Source organism: Parasteatoda tepidariorum, chromosome 3 (genome assembly GCF_043381705.1).
Source record: "Parasteatoda tepidariorum isolate YZ-2023 chromosome 3, CAS_Ptep_4.0, whole genome shotgun sequence".
Lineage (NCBI taxonomy): Eukaryota > Metazoa > Arthropoda > Arachnida > Araneae > Theridiidae > Parasteatoda > Parasteatoda tepidariorum.
Genome location: NC_092206.1, coordinates 1,313,593 through 1,326,290, shown reverse-complemented (window position 1 = coordinate 1,326,290; position 12,698 = coordinate 1,313,593). Strand labels below are relative to the sequence as shown.

Below are 12,698 nucleotides of genomic sequence, written 5' to 3'. Positions count from 1 at the left end.
AAATTTTCTCGATGCTACATCACAATAGTGTTTCGACAATATTTTAAGTGAAATAAATTTTAACAAATTAGCAATTGTAAATTTCATTTTTGATTTAGAATGACGAAAAAGAATTGTGATGAATTGTATATATATGTTACGGGCACACACACAGAGTGATTATAATTAAAGTTACGATTTCAGAAATCGATCATTTTAAAGCTACTCATTAGAATAACCTGATATTCTAGCAGAACAATCGGGAGACAACGGAACTTTATTTGGGGGAGGTAAAAAGAATATTTGCAAAAATTTGCCGACAGATGGCAGTTTCATAGAAATGTGAAGGAAAAGACTGAAAATGTATTCCTTACACACACAGGAATGTTGTTAGCCAAAAGGAAACAATAGAGTTCAGGAGTTTATTAAAAATTAGCGAAGAAACCAAGAATACGTGTGTACAGCGAGAACAGTGATAATGCCAAAAAGAAGAAGACTTTCATGGATCAAACATCTTACTGATTTTTAAGGCATAAGTTGTTCGATGTGCCTTGTTCCGCTACTGATTGGCAGACCGCGAAAGGGCGTGCTCCGCAACAGATCAGAGGGAATCTGTACTGATGCAATGGCTAAGGGTGTGTGATGCTTGCCTTCAAGTCTGCCGGATTCTCAATCCACCCACTGTAGACAACCTTCTATCTACAGCTACCCCCAAAACCAGAAATCACACTGGTTTAAGTCGGATTAACATGGCGGTACCGGGCGAGCACTCAGCAGCTGCTTTACAGGAGTAGAAATGTGTGGGGAAGCTCCATTTATTGCGTAGTGCCGTTAGGACACGCAAAAGTGCTCCCTAACGCTTGCCAGTAACGGAGCTGGTAACAGATCTCCTCGAAGGAACAACGATAAAAACTGCCGCACCAGACAGAGGCTGTAGCTGGGACGGATTATTTACAGAGTCTTGCAATTGTCAGACCCCAGAAGATTCTCTTCGTTGTCAACTTCCAGCAACTGCTGCACATCTTGTTAGGGTGCTTCCAGCTTAAGATGTTCCATAAGACTTTTCGCACCGTTGTGATCTGCATGTGCCCTGCTGATTTCACTGTTCGTTTGATCTTGTAATGCCACATCTTCTACTGCCAAAACTAGATTTCTTCCTCTACCCCCTTTCACGTCCAATCTCTTCGACTTTAGCAATCATTTTTGTCAGACCATTTGTGAACCCGATTTTATGGATGTCCGAAACTTCCTAAAGTGAACACTCGTCGTTCTTGTAGAAAAACTTCCAAGAGCAAATCCTTCATAGTTAGAGTCAAAGAGCTCTGCATTTTTATAGGAGAGTGATATGCATATCTCCAGACAATGTGAATCCTGAATAACGCCATCTATCGACAGATTTTTAAGCTACATTGTTTCCTTCGTCAAACAGAATTCCATTGCTTCACAGTTGTTCTGCTTTATTTTGGTTACCAAATGAAATAAAAAAGAAACGACGCACTCTATAAATCAAAATTAATTTCGGCTAATTAGCACTCATTTTGTTGTGGTAATGGGTGCAGTTTCAATAGGTGCTAAAGATAATGACATAAGATATTATATTAGCACATTGGTAACTATTAACACTACATCAATACAGGGAATATAGTTATTGTAGTTTTTCATGGGCCCTCAAAAGAAATAAGCCAATGAGAAAATCAGTTGATTGAATCAGTTGACCTCGAGTAACAGAATCACGTCAAAGATACTGAATACAGTTAATATTTTTTTCAAAATGAGATAAACTTGTTTCGCTTAATCTAATAATGTAAAGCCACCTGAAAGGGCAAATTATAATAATAAATAAAAAATATTGGAATTCATTTAGCTTCATTCAGTGTGTGTTTTGTGCATGATTTTGTTGTGTTGTACAGTATGAAGAACGGGTATTCAGTTTGTATATAAAACCCTTGTCATAAAATCTGTGACTTTCAACAAGAAACATTGCTGTCATTATGGCTATTAAAACCTGTTTGTTTGTGGGAGGCAATTATTAAAAGGTTTCGACTGGTTTTAATCCCGCTTTCTCCAATAGGGGTTTGCGATAACGTTTTTTTTTTAATATTTTTTTTTTTTTACCATTTTATGTCAAGGGTAGTCATGACATGTACATAAATAACAAAAGATACCTTCAGTATAAGAACAATTCTTTCCAAAATATGTATCTGGACAATGGCAATAATAATCTGTATTCATGTTGAAACAGGAAGCACCATTTTGGCAAGGATCGGGATTGCAAAGATCCACGTCCACCTGAAGAGAAGAAAAACAATATTTTATTTTGCAGAATCATGTTTGACAGTTGTTTTATTAGCCCCTCCCCCCCATGATGGAACTGAGCATGTTTGCTTTCAATTTAGATGCTACGTTATGTTGGCGTGATTCACGCTACAAAGCACGCTGTTTATAGCTGTTAAATGTTGTTTCCTGTTTAAACCTATAGTGTATCTACCACTACAAAAATACAATTACCTAGTATATAAGACATGTTGACTCGATTCTATGTTGGGGGTACCCTTTCACAGATGAAGGATAACTACGCTTCCCACAAACCTACCTTCGAACCATGGAATGCGAATTTGAGGAAAGGTATTCATTAAATGAATCGTGTCATCTTACAACCATTCAATAAAGATATAATTTTGTTGGTTTTTGTTTAACATTATGGTTGTCTATTTGCACTATAGTTCCATAAGAAACTTGATATATTTTCGCTAATTTAAAATTACTTTTATTTTAACTATACAATTTAGTTAAAAGAAATTAAATAATCAAACGGAGTTTCAATAACATCTTTTTTAAGTAATAATAAGCCGCATTCTTTACCGCTGAATTCATCAAAGTCTATAATCTACAATTTTCTGCTCGCAGAGCCGCAGTTTTACGTAGAGTAAAAGCATTTTGAATCGTATGCGTTGTAGAAATAGTCTACATTTATTGTAAATGTTTGTTTTGTGGTTTTTTTAAAAAATGATATTCCATTACACGAGCGATTTTAACTTACGGATTTTTCGCAAAACCTCTTATTTTCACTTACTTCAGTTTGATATCTTTTCTCTAGATGGGCACTTAAAATCTTACCTACGGAAGGTAACGTAAATTTGAAAAATCTCCCTATTAACTTTGACTCTTGCGTCTTATAGTATTGTAAATATTCAGAGCAAAATAAATGTGATAAATTTGTCAAGAATTTGTCTGAATTTCAGAAAGCAATAATTTTTTTAAATTGAAGAAAATCTTATAAATCTTTCTTGCTCATGAAGAGACAGCTCAAACAATAGGTAAGCAAAGAAGAAGTTAAAAAGGGGTAACTTACGCAGAAGAAATAGAAGTGGTGACCTAAGTTTGAATCTCAGTGATGGCTCATCCGCACTCCTCCCATGTCCACTATGCTTGACATAAAATATCTTAGACAGAGTTCGAATCCCCTTGAGAGATTTTAGCGATTTTCCTTTCTATGTAACGGAGTTCGAACGAAAAGGTCCTTCACAAAGGGTCCAATGCTTGTTTTTATTTTATAACCGTCGTTGAACAGCCGACCCAATTTTGGGTTGACGACTACTTATGTTAAACTTTGTAGTCTTGTATTTTTGAATCCAATGCAGAAGACAAGAAAAGTCCTGAATCAGTAACCCCAGAGGTATTGATTTGCCATGGGAATATGGAGGACTTTGTAACGTGCACCAGTCACCCTTTACTATACAGAGAAAATAACAAAGCTACCGAACTGAATGTTGATAGTCGTGCAACCCAAAAATGCTGATCCACGCCGGTAATAAAATTAAATACTTACGCAAAATTGTTTGGAGATGCGTCTTGGATTATTACCAAAATGAAGGTTAGACTGTATTTGAGGGTTCCCCTTGATTCTCGCCAAGTTGTGATCGTGGTTGATTGCCAGGCAGGGCGTGCTGTTTTATGTATGGGAACGTCTATACTTTTTTTTTCTTCGGAAACCCAATCGTGATTCTTATTGGTCCAGATGAAATTCGTGATTCTTGAATGTTCAACGGTATGTAATTTCAGAGGTCAGTTAGTTATACGTTGGATGTCGGCTGTTAAGGTTAATTTTACTTTTGACTCTTAAGATAAATCTTAAGTTTGAATAACAATGAAAAACAGTAATTGACTGGGGTATGAATGAAAGTTTTATTGGATTTAATAATTTTGCGCTCATTGTTTCCGTTGCAATTTAATTTTAGCCGATGTTTTAGTGAAATTTCATTATGTTTTGGCCGCCATTCCTGTTTGCACGGTGTTCCGCGCGAACAGGAATAGCACCCAACAAAGAAGGCAATTTCGCCAAGGGGGCAGCCTCAAATATATTTTTACTCCAAAATGGATCTGTTGTTTCATTAATGAACTTCTATCTAAGGTAAGACGATATTTTTTCTTTACCTATGCATATTAGATAACACGTATTTCCACGTTTACGTTATTTTCTCTTTTCATTTTGATGAAAAATGCTGTTTATTCGGATTATAGTTTTTTTCCTTTCTAATTATAGTTTTTTCGGATTACAGGTTTTGTTTTTTTTAGTTTTAATTGTATTTTGTTTTTGGTTCTATTTTATTTTTCAAGGCATTGCACGTAAACACAATTGGCGTCAAAAAATGTGGTACTTCTCACCTAGGAGCACCTTAGGCGAGAATTTTTTTTTCCATTCACGGATTTAACACATCCATTCTCTTTATCAAAAATACATTAGTAAAACAATAATAAACTATTAATTGGAGGTAAAAACTTCAACGAATTCTTTAAGAATACAGTCCCTGATGGCCATATTATTAGACCCACTCTAAGATTCTATCTAAAATATTAATTATCTGGTGATAGTGTTTCAACACTTCTTTACCTTCGTGCATCAATAGGTAAAATGAGATGACATATAATGTAAATTCAATGATTGGAATACATGAGACGATATATTATATAGAATATTTATTACACCAGGTATTATATTATGTAATAATTAGACCCCACTGTGCTTTTTGAATAATGACATGTTTTGCACGCGTTTATAGGCAACACTTAAACATACATTTCATTCAAGANTATCAATGGGTTAAATGAGATGATATATAATATAAATTATTGGATACATGAGACGATATATTATATAGAATATTTATTACACCAGGTATTATATTATGTAATAATTAGACCCCACTGTGCTTTTTGAATAATGACATGTTTTGCACGCGTTTATAGGCAACACTTAAACATACATGTCATTCAAGAGATTTCCTAATTTGTATTTATTTATTGCAATGTTCACACCCATGTGATACAAGAGAGTAAACAAATGCAAACAATAAATCACCTGAACATCTAACAATGTGACTATCTTAAAGAGTGAAGAAGGTATGCAATTTGTGTAAATAACAGAGCCTACCTCGCATCGTATTCCTTTGTATCCAACTGGACAAATGCAACGAAAACCGAAAATCAAGTCCACACATTCTCCACCATTGGTGCAAGGGTTGCTGGCACATTCATTGATGTTGGTCTGACAATCCCTGCCGGTGAATCCTGGAAGGCAAGCACAGTGGTAATCGTTGACCAAATCGATGCATGTTGCACCATTCTGGCAGTGTCCGATGCAATCGTCTATGTTGAGGGTGCAATTCTTTCCTTCCCATCCCTCTCGACACAGACATTCGTATGAACCATCGTGATTTTCACATCTCACTGCATTCACACACGGCTCTTCCTCACACTCGTCACTATCTGCAAGAAATATTAGGGGAAATACATTACAAATACTTTTTAAGCTTTTTTCTCCCCCCAACCCATTGGCAAAATGGATACACACGTTTCAACTGCGTTCAAGAGAGCAGTGTGCGCGCGTTGCTATGGCGACCACTGATGTTTTTTTCTTCATTTTCACTAGCAGGCATTTTTAATGTATTTACATAATAATAATTTATTTTTATATTCATTTTTATTATGAACGTATAATGTCTGGCTTTAATATAAATATGAATGCTGAAGAAGGAAAAGTATTTCGCGAAACATAGGGGAAGGATATGAAAATCAACCCATGAAATGGTTTAACGGAGTCTTCATTCGTATGAACACAATCTATATTTCGCAAATCCATGACTTTATAGTACGGAATTCAGCTAAATGTTCGCAATGACGATGGACACATTTGGCCAATCAAATGCCTGTATTTTTACATAATGCAAAAGGCGATATTATACAAAAATACAGGTTTCTGATGGGTTAACTGTTTGTCTAAGATAGGTACTCTGACCGCCACTAAGTCTGCGGCAGTCTGGTGCTATGGAAACAAGAAGAGGGCATTTTAGGGAGGGTAGCTTCGATGAAGAGGTCTCCTTTTCTCTCGCCGAAACCAGTCCTAAAAAGAAATCCCGCACCCCTACTTGAAATAATCATACCTCGTTTCCATAGTCACCGCCACAGCTCCAGACGAATGTCTGGCAGAGTACCTATCTTAGAGAAACAGTAAGTGAGCCATCGTCATTGCGTAAATTTGGCCCTGATGTCAGCAAGGATATGAATTTTTCGCTGGTTGATGACAAAGTTAGCAATCAGAAAACTGCATTTGGCATGATGGACATAGAATTATCATAAAATCAATAAAATAAAATGAACAGAATGATATTTCGTCTGACCATTGGGGGACGCGCGACTTTATAGCTATTTTAGATTCTAGTCAATTTTTTTGTTATCTACAATGAGGTGAAAAATTTAAATACCTCAAAATTAAGTACTTTTAAATTCCTCCATATTAAATACCTTCATTACTGAAGTAGTGGGGCCCCCAAAGGAGCTTCTTACCCCGGGCCCCAACTTGTCGGGCCCTGGCAGAGATTACCAAACTGGATGATGCACCTTACTTTGAGCTACCAACCAAAAGAACTATCTTCTTACATCTAAATTTACATTTATTGCATTTGGTTTATCAGCTCAGTAAATCAACCAGAGCGATCTGCTTAAAAGGTGACCTTTTTACATCCAGGAATAGGTGGGTAGGCGATCCCTGGCGTAAGCAGAGACATTAAAGGCCAATCGTTAGGCCCGATGGATGTTCGATCGGTGTTCGATAGGCCCGATGGAGAAAGTTCATTGAGATGGCCCTGGCTGGCTGTACTGCATTTTAAAAAAATAATTTCATTTTCTCCCATGGAGCCGGGATGACTCAGGGGATAGAGCATTCGCCTTCCAAAGAGGTGAATAGGGTTCGAATTCCTTCGATGACTGGTCGAATCGAATCCGCATGTCGGTGCAGACAATAGTGCTGACGTGAAGTATCCACAGTGGTAGACAGATCATTGGTTGGAATCTCTTTGCCGTAAGGCTAACCGTGGGAGGTTCTCGTGGTCTTCCTCTCCATGTAACGCAAATGCTGATTAGTTTCATCAAAAAGTCCTCCACGAAGGCCAATTTCTCTCAATACTTGATCCCTTGTCTTCTGGATTGAATTCAAAATGACAAGGCTAGGGAGTTGAACATGAGTAGTATTAAACCCAAACGTTGGGTCGACTGCTCAAAGATGGTTATACTATTAAGATACGTGAGTAGGCCGGGATAGCCAGGTGGGTAGGGCCCATGTCTAAGAGTTCGTGGGTTCGATCCCAGATCAGCCAAAGACTCCTCGTGTAGTAAATGGGGACTGATGAGCGTTAAATCTGTCGAGTCGCAAAGTCCTCCATGTTCCCGTAACAAATGAATACCTCTGGGGGTACTGATCCAGGAGTTTCCTTGTCTTCTGGATTGGGTTCAAAATGTAAAGGCTACGGAGTAGAGCATGAGTAGACCCTAAATTGGATGAATGACGGTAATATAATATAAATGAAAAATTACCTTTTTGACAAGTGGCGCCCTCCCATCCAGGAGAACAGAGACAACGATAACCATCCACGAGATCAATGCAAGTACCTCCATTTAAACATGAAGAAGCATCACATTCATTGATATCTAAAAACACAAAATCTATATATATATTTCTCTTACACGGCGATAAAAAAGAATCTCATTACAACTCCCTGAATGGCAACGCTAGAAAATCGACCAATCATTGCAGCTAAAAATGTCACATGCCAAATCTAGCTGTGGTGACTCAACATATAGCGCTTTTAAAAACGGAAACGGAAATAACCAGAGTGTAAAATATTATGTGCTTATGCGCATCGTATTTTTTGTTAAATAATTTATTTATTATAGTATATTAGTTTATAGATGGTAACGAGAAGAGTTTCGTGGTTGCTATGGTGACTATTTAGAATGTAAATTGTTTTTTTTTTTTTTTTTTGATTGAGTGAGAGATTTGTTTTTTGGAACTGCGATGCTGTAATTTTACTGTTTTGTTAATAAGTCTTCCTTTTATATTAAACGTGATAGTAGTTTCCTTAATTATTTGATTCGAAGTCTTTTGAGTTTTATTTGAGGTCAGTTTATTTTGTATTTTCTGACAAGAGAGAGCATTCTCACCAAATGTGATTTCTTCCGAAATTCAATGTTTTGTTTACGCAGGTTTTTCCATTGCTTATTTCAATTTTTAATAGATTTAATTATAGCCAAAATTTAAACCTTTTTAAAGAAATATCAGTTTTAGAAATTTTATCTTAAGATTTTATACTATAGCACATTTCTANTAAGAAACAAAAAATTAGATAGTGTACAAATTATAAAAAATTATCTTGAATTAAAAAGTAATGTTCTTAAAAAAACATGTAAAAAATGATTAAACAACTGGAAAAGAGTCTACAAAATGCTCCCTAAAAAAACCTTAATGAATGGCGTAGAAAAGAAATAACAACCAAAAATGCAGAAAAAAAAAATTTATTCGCTAGCAAAATGACTCTCCATTCATAAAAAATCATCACTCAAAATTCATAAAAAAATTATTATTAAAAGAAAAAAAGCTAACACATGGCAAAAAAAATTAAATAATGGCATAGAAAAGAAAGAAATAGATGTAAAAAACGCAAAGAAAAATAATCCGATTTCAAAACGCTTTTAAAATGAAAAGTATCACTCAGAATTAATAAAAAAAAAATGATTAAAAAAAAGGGTAGAGTGTTAAAAAAATGTAAAACAAAATTTTAAATAATAGTGTAGAAAGAAATTTAACAAAAAATATTAAAAAAATAATAACTTCCAAGCAAAATGCTTTTGATATGAAAAATATCACTCTAAATTCTTAAAAAATGACTAAAAAATGGGACAAGAGTGTAAAATATGACCAAAAAAAAAAAAAAAAAAAAAAAAAAAAAAAAAAAAAAAAANAAAAAAAAAAAAAAAGAAAAAAAAAAGAAACTTGAATAATTACATGGAAAAGAAAAAAACAACCAAAAATATAAGAAAAATGCGAAAAAAAGTAATTCAAAAATATACCTTCAACATGACAATTATCACTCAAAATTCATAAAAAAAATGATTGAAAATTTAGGAAATGACAAAAAAAGACTATTAAATAATTACATAGAAAAGAAAAACAAGCAACAAGAAAAAGTTATTTCTAACAACGCTTTTTAGATGAAAAATATCACTCAAAGTCAAAAAATGATTAAAAAAAGTTAAGAAAATGACAAATTTAACCTTAAATAATGGCAAATGAAGAAAAAAAAAACGAATACATAAAAATTCGAAAAAAGAATGCATTTATCATCAATATCCTATCACTAGCAATAAGTTATTCTTTTGAGGCAAAATAAAAATTTGCATTAATAGGTTTCTTATAAAAAATATTTAATATCTGTCTCTTAAAAAATACAAAAAATATCAGGTATTTTAATTGTTTGTCAAAAAGAGATACTCTTCCATAAAAATATTTTTGGTTGAAATAATAACACGTTTGAATTTCAATTATATAGAAATACATAACAAACTATTACCTATTTCACAGTTAGTTCCGGAAAAACCTTGAGAGCACGTGCACCGGTACGCATCCGGAGCTATATTTTCACATAATCCAGAATTTTGACAAGGATGATGATTTCCACAATAATTCAAATCTAAATAAATACACAAAAAATAACTTCACATTTCATTCCATACAATTAAACTTAAGAAAAGAACTAATCGTTCATTTTATCATAACGTTGACTTACAATAAATCTGTGGGGATCAGTAGTTATCGGTCAACCTTCATCTATGAAAATGAATCGAGTTAGCACGTCTAATATACTAGTGAATTGGAATTATATTTTTGCAGTAGTAGATACACTACAGATCTTATGGAATTTAATTTTATTTCATAACCGATGATGAACAGTATTTTTAGGTTTATGACTATCAGTGCTTAACTCCGTAGCCTTGTCAATTTAAATGATCCCACAAGACTCTTGAATCGTTCCAATCGCCTCGGTAACTGTCGAACATTGAAAAAAGATTTTGGGGCAAAAAGAGCAAGCGACTAAGCACCTCTTAGTGGAGGAGGGTGTTAAAATGCACTGTTTATCATAAATTAAGGAAAAATAGCGATAAAACTCTCCCCGAAGTTAGACAATCAAAGTGAAATTTGATATATGCTGTTAAATAAGAGTTACAACGTTAGGGGCGCTGCAATGAATGACGTCATTTGTCATGAGCATAAAATTGTATGCTTGATCGTAAGCCTGCAAATTTTGCTGTGTCTGAAATTAGAACTTTGAGATATCTCATTCGTGACCCGAAATGGAGATTTCTTTTCTTTTTTTATAACCGTCGATGAACAACCGAAACAATTTTTGGGTTTACCACTACTCGTGTTCAACTCCGTAGCCTTGTCATTTTGAATCCGATTCAGAAGACAAGGGAACTCCTGGATCAAGTATTGGGAGAAATTTGCCTTCTTGGAGGACTTTTTGCGGTACATGGAGAGGAAGACCACGAGTACCTCTCCTACGTTAGCCTGAGGGCAAGGGGACTCTAACCCATGATCACTGTGGTCGGTGCAAGCCGGATGCGGAATTCGTATCAACCAGCCACCGCCGGGATCGAACCCTGGTTCACCTCGTTGGAAGGCGAACGCTCTATCCCCTGAGCTATCGCGGCTCAATGGATATCTATTGGAATACTAGAGTCGAGGCTGATAGAAGTAGAATTCTGCGGATCATAGACTTGGGCAACCATCACAGGTTCGGCATCCAGAAAGACGACGCGCTTCAAAACATCGTGGATTCCAAATTTTTAAAATTCGGGTAAGAAATGCAAAACATTCCAGGACTGTTGTAAAAGACAAAAGATTATAGTACCTTGATCGCACATGATGCCTCCCCAATTCACTTCGCATATGCACTCCCACGGATTTCCACTGCAGTAGCCATGTTTGCATCCTGGATAAGGGACGCACCTGTCACACAACTCAGATTTCCATCCATGTCTGCACCTGCAAGCATATTGTACGAAATACTTCATATGGACGACACACATTGAAATGCATTGTTGAACACTTTCCATTATCTACACTATCTAGGGCCAAAAGTATCTCGTGGTCTGCTAGTTTCTGTGGTTGGAACTCTAATGGCAATATTTCTGCCCATTTTCTCTTTCAACTGCTCCATCGAGGCTTGACGAAATGGGTGTTTCTCAGAGCATACCGTAGAACACCTTTTGGGGACAAAAGATGCCACTACAAAGCACTCACTTCAGCTGAGATGGAAGTCCTATTCAAAAAACTGATGGAACGACTTGTGCAGATGGATGCAAAAGGGGGCATCCTTCACCATAGGGTGTCCAGATAGTTTTGGTCAGATAGTGTATGGTAACAGCAAAAAATGGCTATTTTAACACTGCGTTAACTTTAGAACAGTGGTAACCAACTCGCCCCCCTCGAAGCCTTTCTTGGGGCCCGAGAATATATTAGTTGTCATTTTTTGCGAACAATTTTCGTAAAAAATCTATATGGGTTTAAATTACTTTTCTTTGTTAAAAAAAAAATCTAATTTCTAAGTTCCTGTGAAATTTAACATACCACAACGGTGCAAAAAAATTTTTTTTCTCAGGTAAAAATCTACTTCTTATTTTAATTTGTAATTCAATATTTTTGTTTTGTTCAACTTGATAAAAAACTGATAGTCATATTTAATGTTCCTTCTAACATAAAAGAGTCCTATATAAAATATTGATAAATGGGATGGAATCTGTTAAACATTCCAAATCATGGGTTGCAAAGGATGTTTCATATCCTTCCCCTATGTACGTGTTTCACAAAATACTTTTACCTTCTTCAGCATTCATATTTAGATTGAAATCTACCGTCCTTTTTTTTATCACTTAAATAAATATTTTTCCTTTATATAAGTTATATTTCATTCATTTTCTGTTAACCTAATGGATATCTTTGTGAGGGAAGATGAATGTTGGCGATCACTTTCCGATGAGCACTCAAAACAGTTTTCGAAGTCACGGTCAGATTCAATCATTTTCTGTAGCCACTGAACTTATATTGCTTTTAAAGAGAAGTTTTCCAACTACTTTTAAGAATGACTCAAACCGAAGCCGAATTAAAATTTTTTGTCGGCAGAATGTATGACGAAACTAGTGCGAAAGGAAACTTACTAAAACGATCACTTTCTGATGAACTAGAGCGCTCATGTTTTGAGAGACCCTCTGAGCTGGACGACAATGTATATCGGAATGCTTTCCAAAACAATCAGAATGAATCACCCTATCATCACAAAGCGCTGTTAAAAATGTCTTTCCGAAAAACTACACTATTCAAATCTCAT

General features: G+C 35.3%; 1 protein-coding gene across 1 annotated transcript in view; it reads right to left on the bottom strand.

Moving 5' to 3' along the window:
* LOC107436622 (protein jagged-1b) overlaps positions 1-12,698 on the bottom strand; it is a 40,865-nt gene that overhangs the window by 19,972 nt on the left and 8,195 nt on the right. Inside the window, exons 5-9 of the mRNA XM_043051008.2 lie at positions 11,223-11,356; positions 9,882-10,001; positions 7,849-7,962; positions 5,411-5,745; positions 2,145-2,268 (exon numbers count right to left, since the gene is read on the bottom strand). Coding sequence (XP_042906942.1) covers positions 2,145-2,268; positions 5,411-5,745; positions 7,849-7,962; positions 9,882-10,001; positions 11,223-11,356 — 827 coding nt within the window. The remainder of the gene's footprint in view (positions 1-2,144; positions 2,269-5,410; positions 5,746-7,848; positions 7,963-9,881; positions 10,002-11,222; positions 11,357-12,698) is intronic.